Here is a 16,062-nt window from a genome sequence, read left to right as displayed (position 1 = left end):
AGGCTACCACAACCTCAGACAGGAGGTGGCAAAGAAATGGCTCTGTGCCAAGCGTGAATTTTCTCAGTGTTATCATTAATTTCCAGGTGGTTCACGAAACACGCCGTAGGGTGACACATGTTCACTAATTACCCTGGCTCCGCAGCTCCTGTTTTGGCTGCTACTGCCATTCCCAAAGTATTCCAGGATTGTGTGAAAGCTGGACAGATGACTAGAGGACAGCTAGCTATTACACACCACACTGCACATCATACCAGTAACATAAAGCCAATGCATCTTCAGTCTGAGGCTAATAAAAACTAGTGAGATAAGCTTAGGTTTCTGACAGAGCTTAATTGAGGTGTATTATAGTGTACCCTTCAGAAAGGCTATTATTTTTTGCCATTTGCAACATCATAGATAATGGATGTCATAATGACTTGCAGAATGGGAATAATGTGAAGCAAGGTAGAGTTGAACCTGCCTGCAAGAGAATATGGTACAGCGCAGCTTAATGGGAGAAGCACTGTTTTTGACTTATGCATTTCCTGGGCTTTATTACAAACCCAATTCCAATGAAGTTGGGACGTTGTGTAAAACATAAATAAAAACAGAATACGATGATTTGCTAATCCTTTTCAACCTATATTCAATTGAATACACTACAAAGACAAGATATTTAATGTTCAAACAGTTAAACTTTATTGTTTTTTGCAAATATTCACTCATTTTGAATTTGATGCCTGCAACACGTTCCAAAGAAGTTGGGACAGGGGCAACAAAAGACTGGGAAAGTTGAGGAATGCTCAAAAAACGCCTGTTTGGAACATTCCTCAGGTGATCAGGTAAGCGGCAAGGCAGAAAACCAACATTGAATGCCCGTGACCTTCGATCCCTCAGGCGGCACTGCATTAAAAACTGACATCATTCTGTAATGGATATTACCACATGGGCTCAGGAACACTTCAAAAAACCATTGCAGGTAAACACAGTTCATCACTCCACCTACAAGTGCAAGTTAAAATTCTGCCATGCAAAGCGAAAGCCATATAATCAACAACACCCAGAAACGCCGCCGGCTTCTCTGGGCCCGAGCTCATCTGAGATGTCCACATTTCAAATTGTTTTTGGAAATCATGGACGTTGTGTCCTCCGGGACAAAAAGGAGAAGGACTATCCAGATAGTTATCAGCGCAAAGTTCAAAAGCCAGCATCTTTGATGGGGGTGTGTGTTAGTGCCCATGGCATGGGTAACTTGCACATCTGTGAAGGCACCATTAATGCTGAAAGGTACATCCAGGTTTTAGAGAAACATATGCTGCCATCCAAGTAACGTCTTTTTCAGGGATGTCCTGCTTATTTCAGCAAGACAATGCCAAGCCACATTCTGCACATGTTACAACGGCGTGGCTTCGAAGTAAAAGAGTGCGGGTACTAGACTGGCCTACAGTTGAAATTGAAAATGTGTGGTGCATTATAAAGCGCAAAATACGACAACGGAGACCCCGGACTGTTGATCAACTGAAGTTGTACATCAAGTAAGAATGGGAAAGAATTCCACCTACAAAGCTTCAACAATTAGTGTCCTCAGTTCCCAAACGCTTATTGAGTGTTGTTAAAAGGAAAGGTGATGTAACACAGTGGTAAACATGCCCCTGTCCCAACTTCTTTGGAACATGTTGCAGGCATCAAATTCAAAATGAGTGAATATTTGCAAGAAACAATAAAGTTTATCCGTTTGAACATTAAATATCTTGTATTTGTAGTGTATTCAATTGAATATAGGTTGAAAAGGATTTGCAAATCATTGTCTTCTGTTTTTATTTATGTTTTACTCAACGTCCCAACTTCAATGGAATTGGGGTTGTATTTTCATTTGAATTTGATGAAAGTTATTTTTCTTGTCAATTACTGATGTTAAAACAAACAGAAAGTGTTTGTATGATGCCAAAAAAAGCATCTCTTAAAAACCCTTTAAGATTTGTCATTATTATTATTAGTGTTACTCAAGAATATTCTCTCTTCTGGGTCTTCAGATATCTGAATGGGCAGTTCATCCATCCACCTTGTTGCTGATTGTGCTCTTTCTCATCTACCTTCACTGGTATTTGCAGTGAATTCATTTTGCCAAAATATATCCAAAATAAGATACATTTGGTTAACTGGGCTTCATTAAAAAACTAATTTTTGTAAATGAGATGTTTGAGTGAGAAGAACCTTTTAAAGTTTAAATACCCACCACATAATATGACTGTTCTATGAAAAACTCTTAGTGTTGGTATAGAACCGATACATGATGTAAAGATGTAATTATATCATGCAATAATGTTGTTGTGTTAATACACATCATATGTTTATTACAAATACTACAAGTGTTACAACTTATTATAATGTTCTGTTATTGTCAGAGCCATTTAGCACCTTACATGCCTGTACAACAGTACAATGTTTTCAGTCACACTGAAAAGAAAAACTACTGGTTCCCAAACATTGTACTTAGGGCTTCCGACAACATCACTACATCACTAAAGCTAGTAATCTCGGTGCAAGACTAACCTGCTTTTGCTTCAGACAATAAATGAATCGATGAAGTTGGTAAAAACATGCCAAAACCTAATATTGCAACCCTTTAAACAATGCCTTTTATGACAATAGCATTTTCTAAATCCTGGGCTATTATTACTTCATCCAAATCACTAGGCAGTGTCTGCACAGTTATTTTGTTAAATGGCTGCATCAGTTCCTTTTTTCTATAATGTAGACTCACTTATTTTGTGAAGTCAGTGGGACTATTGGCTTCTGAGATAGAAGATTTGAGACAAGGTGTGGTGAATGAGGAATGATTGCTATATATGAGAAAAATAACTCCAAGATTAGTATATAGGTGCCAGTTATGGAACTAAAGAAATCAATTTCTGGAGGGAAAAAATATTTTGCCTTTGTACCAATCTGTCACATTCAAAGAGGGAAGGCAACCATATCTAAGCACTGGAGCTGCAAGCGTTATTGAGTAATGAAGCCATAAATGGGCAAAACATCACTGACAATTTCCATTGGCAGGCCTTAGCTTAGGGAAGCTGTGCCAGGACTGTTTGTTGGTGGTACCATGTATCAAACAACTCTCTGTTACTTGAAGGCATGATTTTAATTACCATAATGGAATGCTTGTGACAATAAAGCAATTTGCTGTGTATCGAGGGATTTTGCAGGGGTGGGGGGCTTGGGGGTGGGGGGTGCGAGGTGAATACCACAATCTCTATGCTCCAAGAACACTTGCACTTTTAAGGCTGGATTTATGGTTGTAAACATGATCAATCGTGACAGTTTAAAAGGAAAGTGCTAAAATTATTTTGTGGGCTGAATGCAAAAGCCACAAAGCAAGCAATCATAGGCTTAGCTTGCATGCTTAGCGTGCAGACACTACTGTATCTGCTACACATCACACTATACCACCCAAACCAAATCCCCTTAAATGTATATTTGCAGTAAATTCACTGCACATACACAGTATAATTTAATTTAATCTTGCTGACAACTGTGCATGCAATTCAACAGCAACACATGACCTACTATGTGAGTGCCAATAACATTCATTTTCCAAAAATACTATATTACTTATACTGTACTTAACACTTTAAAGTTGGTGTGCTCTCATAATCCACTTTATTAAGAACACTTTTTGTATTTAGAATGCAGTTTGTATGTCCACTCACTTAACACACATGAGGTCAACATCTGTTGGTTCACTTGTGTAGAATAACCACCATCCAGAATTTGTTACCCTCCAATTCCTTAATCATTTTGTAAGTTTCTGAACAAAGGACACTTTTGGTATTATTTGGGTGGTGGATCATTCTCAGCACTCCAGTGACACTGATATGGTAGTGGCATGGTAGTGTGTGTAGTGCTGGTATGAGTGTATCAGCTATAGTGGTGTTACTGGGTTTTTTGACATGTCACTGTCATTGCTAGGTTTAGAGCATTTAAAAACCACAACACTGTGATCAGAAACTGTGGCTAAAACCAACTCTACATGGCAACAGATGGATTACAGTCTATAAACAGGCCTATAAGGCACATGCTTCTGATGTACAAAATACTATTAAAAGATAAAAAAGATTAAAAGATTTGTTGGAATAAAAATGGTTCTGGGAAACCAGCCCCTCTCTAGTGTTCGCACAGTTATGGTTTAAGGTGAGAAAAAGATTGTGCCACTGCTATGAATATACTTGCTAACAAAGACATGAAGGGCGGATGTGAAAATAAGCCAAAAAATGAAAATGAAGAAACCTTGCATCTCAATCTCTTAGGCAGACCTCAATACAATACATTATGATGCTTTCCTGTTAAAGGGGGCTTTCAGAGTGTTACAGTGCCCCCTTGGCTTTCAGAATGACAAGATCATTGCTTTCACCAGCGTTCTTGTCACATTAACACAGCCCTTCCTTTCTGCTAAGCTTTCTATTTCTAGAAAGTTCCATACTGAGGTGGCAGTCTGCTGGGGGATTAGCTCCTCCTTGCAGGTGCATTGTATATAAAGTTGTGAAAATAGCAGTTTGAAAAATCACTCTTACCTGCATGATCATCTGGAGCTGTTCTGCTGAACTGTAGTGTTTGTAGCATTTACTGTAGTTTCAATGTAATGCAATTTATTTCTTTCTTTTAATGTGTAACATTAGTACTGACACAGCCTTGATATGCTGTCTGACTTTGGCACATTTTGTAGCAGTTTTTTTTTTTTTTTTACTCATGGTCAGGCTTATTAAGCTGATAAAGAGGTGCAGCAACCACCCACACATGGAATGGCTTCCCTCACAAAACACAAACAGGAGTTTAAAAGATTTTTCCTTTGTGATTACATCAGTTATTAAAAACAACAAAGACAAAGCATAGCTACAATAACAGCAGCATTACAGTAGCCTTTATGCTTCTTCACATTGTAAACTTTCAGCCATTTTATTCATTTTAATATAAGTGATTTTTAGGCTGAAACACACAGTGTATTACAAATATAGCAAAACTACAAAAAAAAAAACAAACAGCAAAAACAAAGTCAGCTTACAGGTTTCTGGAAAGAATGCATGTTTATTTTCTCTGATTCAAGCAAGTATGGCAGGTAATGTGGTGTTACCACATAACCTGCTGTGCTGAAACACTTTGCTGGAGAAAAGTGCCATGGATATACATTCAGAGGATCCTCAGTCTGTCTGTGTAAGGCACAGCATACAGGACCGCTGGTCATGCGGGAAACTCTCTTTTTGTCCTGCCTGTCATCATTCAGTGATGGTTAGGGAGCGAAATTGAACAATAGTATATTGCAGAGAATATCACAAGCCTAATTTACTGTAGCACTTAGAAGAAAATATATCTCTTCTATTACCTTTGAAATATTATTCTATGTTTTGTTACTGTCTAAAGAAAAATAAGTATCTCCAAAATGGTAACTTTACAGGAGAGGTCAACACTGTTTTACTTTCAATTTAATGTGAGATTTTACTCCAAGCAATTTTGAAGATTTCTTTTGGTCCATTGATTATGATATTTTCCCACAATGTAAAGGATTTTGTAGTGCAGTGTTCTTTTATTTTACTGTCATAATTTAACAAATTATCCTGTATGTCTGTGTCAAAACACCATTCAATGCAGTAAAGCGTGAGCAATACTGTAAGTTATGCCTTGCTTAATTGCCCTAATTGCTGAAAAGTCGGTGGAGGCTCTCGCCTGAGATGCTCAATCAATAGGAACCATTTATCACCCTAGGCCCTGCAGTGAGGTTTAAAATATAACCCCATCAATTGTAGAGTGCTCAACCAATAGTGGACAAAGACTGAGCAAATAATGCTGGGAAAATCAGTTCTTTCTTTCAGACTCGGCCATATCCGAATATCCGCTGATGCGGGAGGCATCTGTTTGTGGGTCAGCGTATAGATTTCATAACTGGGTCCAGCGCTATGGGTGTCTCAGGCAATATCTATGAACCCAATAAGACTGTGATTGAGGTGGGGGGGGGGGGGGGGGGGTCAAATATTGCTCTATCGACCCCAACAAGTGTCATTGCAGCCGAGCCAGCAGACACGATGAGGTCATGAGTCACTCCGAACCCAGCAAATACAATAAATTTGGTCAGGGAGAAAATAAATAGTGGCTAGACGTTATTGTGAGAGGAGGTCTCTCCTATATGTGGGTTCTGTCCATGTGAAATAAAGGCAGGCAGGTCAGGAGACATGTAGGTTGGATCATAGATCGCACATACACTTATATACTTACATTCACCTTTCTCTACAGTGATTTTGGAAAGGCTAAATATCTAAGCTCCAGATATACCAAGTGAAAGTTCAGTGCCATCACTGTGCATCTCACAATACAGTTCTGAAATCCAAACCTTGCAAGACACATCACTGGGACTATAGTGTCACCTTGAAAAATCCACTTGCTGAGATTAGATAGACGCTTACCCTCTTACCAGAATTACCGGAAATTTTATCAAACATCAACTGTCCAGCAACCACCACCAATTAGGTAATCTAATCAAATACTAAGTATGAATTAGAGGATGACCTGCAATAACCTCAGCAAAGCATGAAGAGCAGCAAAATCTTCTGCGTTCAACAGAGTACAACACAAACTCGCCAGTGCAAACATTTTTCAGTGTCTATTTTCTGTCTTGCCATTTGTAACATGGAATTGCAATCAAAACTTTTGGCAGTTATCAACAGCTCCACTGGATCTCAGTGGGTTATACAAGACTTCCCCTTGGTCTTCTCAGGCCCACGCATCAACATGTGGCATTTCAATTGAAAAAAATTACTGTATAAAAAAAGCCCCACAGACAGCGATGATTTCTGTCGCCTGGGGCTGCTGAGACTTTTTCAGTGAGAAGCTCTGAAATTTCTCCTCATATCCTGCTGTGAGAGCTAAGATTTATGGTTTGCTATGGAGAGATGTATGTAATATCTGACTTTCCAAAAGTGAGATGTTACACATAATTGCTACTGAAATTATGTGTAATATGCTGTGCAGGAGAGATCCTCCTGTTACTTTGGACTACTGAATTATATATTTGGATGAGTTCAATAAATAACAATAGGAATTCACATTTATATGAGTATGAGGGAACAAAGAAATCAAAGTTATTTTGTTTAGGTCTTGCAAAGGAGCATAAAGAGCTGATAAGTTGAGAACTGGAGCTCAGGAATGCTCTGTAGGATCATTTTTGTAGATGTGTCGTTGTGTCTAGAGGGACTTTGACAGGCCAGTTGTGTGTCATTACTGACTTTTTTAAATGGAAGAGCTGCAGATAAAAGCTAGAATGCTAATGCACCCTGCCAAACTTGAACTTCAAAGGGAAATGCAAATATGAGCACGTGCTAATGGTTAGCTATTTTAATGGAGATAGGTTCAGAGATTTGAGAATTACACCATGCTCCCAGTTTCTACAGTCTTATTGAAATATTATTTAAAAAGGGGAATATTATAACATACCCAGATAATGATTTGTTGGTTCTGAAAGTATGCACTATGTCACTGAAGTCAGACTGGATCTCTTTTGTAAAAAATTATTCTTACTTTCACTTGCTTTGTATTTTAATTAATCCGCAGCATGTCTGTCAAAAAAACCTTGAATGTCTAACATTTTTGAGAACAATGCATGCAAAAACACTGTTTGTTTTGTTGTGTAAAAAATATCTTTGATCAAATTCAGTTACCTTGATCATATTCTGTTGCTTATTCCCTTAAACATTTGGTGATCTGCAAGAAGAGAAAACAATATAGTCCTCCCACCTGTTCCATTCAAACAAGCCATCTGCGTTCTTTCTCCTTCTTGTGAAATCTTGACAAAGCACTTCCGTATCTAGCAAAGATCAAACAAACAATAGGTAAGATTTCAGTATCCACTAACACATCCTAACCAAGAGCATATTTAGCTTATGACTACAACAAGAAAGCTTTGCTGCTCTTACCATCAACAGTCTTTTGTGCTTTCCGTTATCACTTGAGAGCAATTAGCAGTAGACGCTAAAGCAAGCAAAGAGTTTTCTCCTTTCAAAAGAGCCCAGCAGACAGGCTGAAACTAAACTGCTCTGTGGAGCTGTCAGAGGACTGTTGGAAACTCTCTCATCGAGGTCACCAAACCAACTCGCTTCCAACATCTGATGCCACCGCCTGCTGTCAGAAGTCTAATTAGAGGAGTGGAGTGATCTCCAAGCCAAGGCTTAGGCTGTCTAGGCCTTTACCGATACTGTATAGCCACTGTGTCATATGTTCATGCCTCAGCCACAAGAGATTGAAGTCATCAACACAACTAGCCTTGCCCCAAGGCTTTTAAACTACCAGAACCCTACAAGCAGAAGCAGAAGAAATAATAGCCAAAAGCTCTTCCTTGGGCTAGGAAAACAAGAGGCAGTTACTGATATCTAATTAACTTAAGTGGATTATTTACTAGATGATATTTCACTCAGTATATGGCAGGGGATATGAAGCTGGCATCTCGACTGGTAGTCTGTCTGATAAATCTGCTGCATATTTTTTGTTTGTCATTGTTTGTTAAAATGTCTACTAAATCATGATCTTTGTGCATGACCTGGTCAATCTGACACAAACTAAACCTAAACAGGTTGTAAGATAGACTGCCAAAAATGTCCCTACATTAGGGGCCAGAAGAATTATTTCTATGAGCTTCAGGGTCACTTTAAATGTGGAAGCTTGTTCAGGAATCACTGCTATACAGAATCCAGAGGAATGTCAGTACTAAAGTTATAAAATGTGTGGGAGAAATGGTTAAGAGTTAAAATCTAAAATCACTTATGTTTGGAAGTCGGGTCCGGACTGTCAGACCGGTCTGAGGTTGTTCTCTGTAACGCACTGTAGCATAAACATTGGCACGCTGTTGTGTCGCATCAGTCTGAACACTCCCTTGAACGGTTCAAGTTGGTAGAGGCAGCTACAGCGCAAAAGAAGTCCAGGCATGAATGATTGAAGAAGGGCATCACATCAATCAAAATGCACTGATGTAGACATATACTCTCCAAGCTGCTCAATGATTTACAGGCATATCATGTCATACGCCCGACTAACTACAGGTTCCCTACCACAGAGAAACACTATTCCGCCTTTCCATACGTAAACATTTGTTTGCATAAAACAGTATGAGCCCTCTTTTTCCCTTTTGCAGGAATTCATATCATCTTTCTCTTTAATGGTGCAAACAATGACTTGTGTGACAGCCCGGTCCGTTTGGTCTTGACTCATGGTTGTGCATGTCCTGCAAGCCACCCACCTATAGCCTATTTTAGGGTAATGGGAGCCTCATTCATCCAGCTGCCCCATTTAAGTTCAAACCAGCTCCCAGTACACTTAAAACCTGTAGCCTGGCTGCCAGAAATGTTACCCATAATGGACCATTAAGAAAACATTTATCACCCCAATGGCTGGTAATGTAGTATCTTAAACAAGTTCAATGTACATGATTTCACCAGTTGCATGGATATCTAAGACAGAAAGTGATGCTGAATGCATTAAAAATATAAAAGGTACACCTCTAATTAATAACCTTTAATGGACAAAGACAGCTTTATCATAACAATTAATAAAAATGTGCTGGCGTGAGTAAATCTTAAGTAAACTCGTTATTTTTTATGTAATTTTTTAATTTTTAGCTAATTGCAGTGTCTATAGTCATAAGGTGATAATTACCTGCAACTAAGGTAACAATTCACCATAATTCCTGAATACAGTGAAATCAGCCAGCAGTTTAAAGTTACAGTGGCTTGTAGCTGAGTTGTAGAGGTTTATAGTTAAGGACACCCTCATTCTGACAGGCCTGTCTCTTTGTTTTAGTTGGGATTGATCTCTGTTATGTAGTTTCTCACAAAAACGCTTAGCCTTGTTGAAAGGACCCACCAGAGTGCAATAAGGAGCAATCTGATTGCATTGCACCCCCTGACAGCATGAACAGGAACTATAGTTATGGTTTGGGGTTTACTGTCATAGTTGTGGAAGAAAGAAGTATATTTTAGGGGTTGTTTTGGAGTTTCAGTGACAGAAAAATGCTGGTATGGGAAGAGGCATTGTATTTCATTGTGGATCTAACTCTTGGGCTAGTAACACTCACCTACAACAGGATGCTGTTTTCATAATGACATTCTTGCAATAGATTGCAGTCCATAAAAGATTGCTTTTTCATTTTGTTTCTTTTGTCGTACAAAGAGATATTTGTTTTTCAGGCATCTAACGTGCGTGAATACACCCACAATGGCAGAACATTTTTTTCTGCTGCACTGAGCAAATGTGTTTTTTTACCAATCAATACTAAAGCAAAATGAGTCACAGGTCATGATCCATGGTGATGCTTCCTCTACTACAGATGCCATGATATGCTTATGAACAGGACAGTGCATAAAGAAAAAAGCTGACGCCTCAAATTCCTCTGAACACACAAACCCAAGCTTCAGTTCATCCTCATCCGAGTGTCCGTGTCTCCAAATTATCACAGACTCTTCAGCTAACATACACAAATAATTGGATTTTGGTGGGATACGCAAGCCTTCTATTAGGCATCTGTAGTCCACACATCAGCACATGCTGGAATAGATATAAAATAAAGCTTTCATAAGAAAACTGTTTATCTCTGAAATATTAACTTTGCAGCACAAGGAGAAAATGTTCTTAAGTATTTTTAGAGTGTTTTTAGTTTATATGATTTAGAGTAATTCTGGCTCACTTATGTTTGTCAATTAGTCCTTGCCAGCTAGCATTTCCAAGTCATTTAAAAAAAAAAAAAAAATGGATAAAACCCCAAAAAATGAAGTTATGAGTTTTGATATGACAGCAATGAAATACACCTATATAGACAAAGATCATCATGTGAAACTCCAGGCAACAAATCTCTCATAACCCACATGACTCAAAATGATCCATATAGGAAAATGTCAAACAAAAAATTAGTGTTCAGGAAATGCTTGGCCTCAGATCGCTTTGACCTGTCCACTGATCCACTCGTCAGATTAGCAGAGAGAAGATCCTTCAACTTGCCCTGGTGCAGCAGCAGGAAACGGCTTAATCGCAGCTCCGTCAGCAGTCAGCTTCTCCAGACAGGTCATAATTCTGCACCTCACAGCTTCCCTTCATCCAACCAATCTGTGATTAATGCCCTCTCCGCAGGGAGCCCAACGACTCTGGGAGCACCAAACTCAGACTGGGTGTAGAGGCATAAAAGACATATAGAGGCCAGTGTCCTGCAGGGTGTCCATAGGATATAATACATCCAGTCTTCCCATGAAGAGAAAAATTAGGTTATTTACATAAATTATACAGGTGCCCTGCTTTCCGTTGAAAAAAGAAAGAAAAAAAAAAGAAAGCATGATGAAGGCCAACAGCTTCTATTTTCATTCCCTTGATCTGGTTTGCGCTTTCTACTATGATTAACATCTGGATACACTGAGCGATTTTTCATTTTTTATTCAATTATTTGGCAGAGCTTGCTTTAGTGATGACAGGCTGGAGACCTTCAGCCTTGCAGAACTTAGTCTACTTCTACTTTTTCAAGTTAAATTGAACAGAGTTGCAGTTGGAGACGATAATTACCTTTTACCTCTATTTAGATGCAAAGCAGTTCATTACAGGTGTAATGAGTTTGAGAATCCTATTTGCATCAGATGAAAAAGCATAAGGCCGCATTATAATAGGTAATTTAAAGTGGAACGTCTGATATGTTTTTTCGGCTTGCAGCTTGATATGAGACATTTAAGCCGTTCTGTGCTTCTGCTTTTGAATAGTTGGCATACATCTCACTGATGTCCTCAAGATAATTATCCAAATAAATCAAGTCTTTTTTTTTTGGCAAGCCTGGTTTAGGCAGAAAATCAGTCTGGTCATTGAGGAGAAAGGTTTATGCTTCAGTAAATAAACACACGGACCTGCCACTTTATAATAAACTCCTACCTTGTCACATCATCGTGCTGCTGTACAATCAGAGATTGTAGCCCATCTTTTGTAGTTTGTTAGACATCCTCTAGTCCTTCATCACTGGTTTCTAGTTTCTGACTTTCATGGCTTAGTGTCGTGTTGAGAATGGTCAGCTAACCAAGTAATATCTAGTCAACAGTGGTGACTGTGATCAGAAACTGGCCAGCGGTAAAAAGGTGGAGTATCACTGTCAGTTTTTGCAAATACATGGGCTACAGTCTATACCTATACACTTTTTAGGTGAGTGCAAGTACAAGGTAGATATTTTTAAAAAATTCAAAAATTACATGTATTGTGTATGACTGAGCATTTCTTGGCATTTATGAGGTTCTGATGTTTTACTCTGTCTCTGTTTTGTTGATCACTGATATTTGTCTCATAATGATCATGTTTTGGCTTTTAGAACATCCAGGATATTCTGTTCTGGTCAAATTGTATGGTAGTTGAAGAGCTGTTTTCTAAGATTAAATAAGTTTCTTTGTATACCTTGTTCAGGGTGTCTGTGGCTTTGGGTTCAAAAAGCTGTTTTTATATTTTCTAGTATAATGCATCAGGAACGCATTTTGTATAAATGTTAAATGCCGCTCTGCCTATTTTTTTTGTACCCCTGCACAAGTCTGCAGGAGGCTGGGGTTAATTGCTATGTTAAGCTGTCGTGTGCTGGCCACTGCCCTCCTCATTAAAGAAACATAATTCTGTACTGACCCTTCAAGACGATGGCCGAGAGGTCCAGAATGTTCTTCTCCAGGGCTAGTTTAAATGCCAGCCTAAGATATCAGGATGCAGGTGTGCGCTAGGGTTGTGTAAGGAACAGCCTCATATGAGTCTTGAGGGAGGAAGAGAAGATTTTTGTGTTGAGGGTCTTATTGCTGAAACTCCAGAGACTGTGTACAGATGTCCTTCAGTCGTTCATTTAGAGCCTGGCAATACAAGGCCCAGCTAATTGAACATGCTTAGGCCACTGCCGCTTTCCTGTCTCCCCCCGTTTACGGTAATTTGAAACACTAATCACCTCAATGGACGAGAATGTTCAGCGTCTATGATGGCAAATAACCTCCATCCTTCCATCTGACACATTTCCAAAGGGCTCAATCGTCCATAAATTTGAACATGAAGTCATAAATGGCAGGAAAAGAGGAGAATAGACAGTCCAAATTCCCTCCATGCACTGCGAATACTAATGAGGTTCCTTTGCCAACAGGGAAAGGAGGAGATAAAGGGAGACGAGAAGGGGGTAAGAAAGATAGGACAAGTCAGTGAGAAGAAGAGAACAGAGACAGTAGAGATCTAGAAACCAGGGCAGCAAAAGGAAAAAAGAAACAGTAGCCACTGAAACTCAAGAAGAGAACAAGAGAAACTGATCAAACCTAGTAATAGCAGGTGTGCTTCTGTGGCTGAGCTTCAGTGACAGCCTGGTCAGTGCTTTCTGAGTTAAGTGACAGAAAATGGTCAGCGCTGCTCTATTAGGCTACCATTTCCATACAGTGCCTTGATCTGGCCCTTTAGATTTATGGTTGCAAAGCAATATTAATTCTTCCATTATTATCTAACCTTGGACAGGAGGCAGTGGGTTAGTGAAGAGCAGGTTGATATCACTTTTTAAATGTAAAGCATCTCCCTCCTTCCTTTTCTCAATCCCTCTCTCCTTCCCTCAATCTCTTCCTTATTCACTCATTCCCTCGATGCCTCACTTTCTCCCTCACTCTCTCACAATTAGCAGGCTGAACATTTTCCAGAAGGGGCACTATTAGCAGTCAAATAGCTTTTGTTGCTACATGAGAGCAATGTTTTCCATTAATGGCAGTGTTGTTGTTCTCGATGATCACGAATGCCATCCTACACATACATGCAGAGTCATAGAAGAAATTCATAGAGTACCAGTCAAAAGTACACTGAGTTATCTCCAATTTACAGTATTAGTGAAGGCAAAGCTATGAAGTGACACATGTACATATATGCAGTGACCAATCACATCATTAATCTGATGTAGACTTTTTCTTAGGATCTTCCTCAAGAGCAAATTTAAGAAAAAAAATGGTCAATGTGGTCCATTGTGTGTATTGGTTATCTGTTCTGCTCTTTCAGCATTGGTTGATGGGCCCTTCCAAGGGGTAGAAAACCATTCATTAAAGGGGATAAAAAGTTCATTTTAGACTAGAAGTGGTAACTGTTCCATTTCTTTGCATCACCCTACTTGCAATACTTGTCAGTGTTAATAAATGCAGCCTTTTATAGCTGCCATGCAAGCATGCACAGCAGTCGTGTAATATTTAATAATTAATGTTATGTTTTAGTTCTACTTAAAGATGCTTTCCACAAGTGGCATATGCTAGTAGTTTCTACCTAGAACCCTACAAAATGCATTCATACTAAACTGCTGAAGATAAATTTTATTTGATCAGTTACAAGTGGTATCACATACTCATACAAATTTGACTGTCAATAAAGCCATTTGCACTTTTACTGATTTATCCAAAACACAAAAACACATAAATGTGGACTGACACATACCCTAAACTTGTGAGATGTCTTCTGTTTGAATTAACACACTTGCCTTTGTGCAGTCTCGCTCCTGATTTAAAATGCGCTTCAGGCTTCTTTTGGCAGGCAACCAACATAAAGAATATGGGAATAAGAACAAAAGCACTACACAACAGTAAACAATCAAGCACCATCAACAACAATCAGTGTCTTACTGTTGAAATTGCAGTGGGACTTCTTGTTTGCTGAAGAAATAAAGTGAAAAGAAAATCAGAGTGTTGATTGGATTAGTAGGTGGAAGATCAAGAATTGTGGTAAGTTTCCCAGTAATTTCAGTGGTAGAGGAAAACATACATTCAATCAGCACCTCTCACCAAATGTGTCCAAACTTGGTGGTACTGTATGTCTGTGAACAATGACAATGCATGTATAATCATTCTACCGCCACAATAAAGCTAGTAAGAGTAAAGTGAAAAGGTTCATTATTGTAAAGAAGAGAGAGAGAGAGAGAAAGAGAGTTAAAAAGAGAGCATGTGAGGAATGGAGGAGTGGAGCACTTGTTGAGCCTGAACAATTTTCTGAGTCAACGCTAATATTACCCCTCAAATTCAACCTTATCTGTGGGACTCTGCAAGCTTTGCCACGTTGCACATTGTAATGGCCTGGGACAGCAGGGTGCTTCAGTGGAACCTCTGCCTCATGTCAACTAACCAAACAAATTCCCAGGAGCCAGCCCCTCTCTCACAGACCACATCTGCGGAAACAGCTTTATTTTAATAGTGTTTGAAAGAGTGCTAGTGTCAGCTTAACCAGCTGTGGGTGTTAAAATAGTCATTAGGATAATCGGAATTTGATAATGTCTCTGACGTGTTGCCATTTTTGCTTGTTCAACATTTTCAGGCAGAGGTTTTTACAAATAGCACAGGTGCCTGTGTCCTTTGGCTACTGTTATTGCACTTCCACCAAAGAAAGCGACTTTGACAGTGTGTCGTCCGTGTTTCAAGCAAGAAGCCGCAACACAAAGACATGAACCAGGGCATCGTCCCCCGATTGCTAACTTTTTTGAGAACATTCTTTCTCAGTTGCTACACTTTTTGAAGCACCGGCAGTATTTTCTCTGTGATCTGTTATATCAGGTTGTTATCTGTATAGTTGCTGACGGCACGTCTCCACCACCCACATTTGCTTGGCCGATGACTCAGTCTCAAACCTCTTATGATTCACTTATATCATCAGCTACCTCCTGCTGGTTTGATTCACTAGAGAGTAGTGCATCAGAACTTGTGTTAAGACTCACTTTTTACCTCACTGTGGAAAAAAGTGTTTGCAGTCCTAATGTGATGTAAATCCTTTTTTTCTGTTTCAGATGAGTTCAAGGCTTTTCTCAACAATTTGCCTACTGATCGCTTTTTGAACACGACCGCCATCCTGAGGTTCTGGAACTCTGACCTGGCCTTGCAAAGGCGGCATGGCTTGCTAGAGGGCACCACAAGAGTGATCCTTGGAAAAGCCCATAAGATTGTGCGTAAACTCTTCACACTCAGCAAGCGCTGTCCCAAACAGCCAAAGATCAGCCTGCCCAGAGACAGGTAATTTGCCTTTAATAGCTGATGTGTAATCATGTATTTCAAAAAAACC

The 16,062-nt window shown here is 39.3% G+C and overlaps 1 protein-coding gene across 1 annotated transcript in view; it reads left to right on the top strand.

Annotated features, from left to right (window-relative positions):
- brinp2 (bone morphogenetic protein/retinoic acid inducible neural-specific 2) overlaps positions 1-16,062 on the top strand; it is a 120,142-nt gene that overhangs the window by 94,874 nt on the left and 9,206 nt on the right. The window contains exon 7 of the mRNA XM_017718429.2: positions 15,791-16,013. Coding sequence (XP_017573918.1) covers positions 15,791-16,013 — 223 coding nt within the window. The remainder of the gene's footprint in view (positions 1-15,790; positions 16,014-16,062) is intronic.

This window comes from Pygocentrus nattereri, chromosome 2 (assembly GCF_015220715.1).
Source record: "Pygocentrus nattereri isolate fPygNat1 chromosome 2, fPygNat1.pri, whole genome shotgun sequence".
Classification (NCBI taxonomy): Eukaryota; Metazoa; Chordata; class Actinopteri; order Characiformes; family Serrasalmidae; genus Pygocentrus; species Pygocentrus nattereri.
Note: the sequence above shows the minus strand (reverse complement) of the source record. Positions and strands in the feature narration are given on the sequence as shown.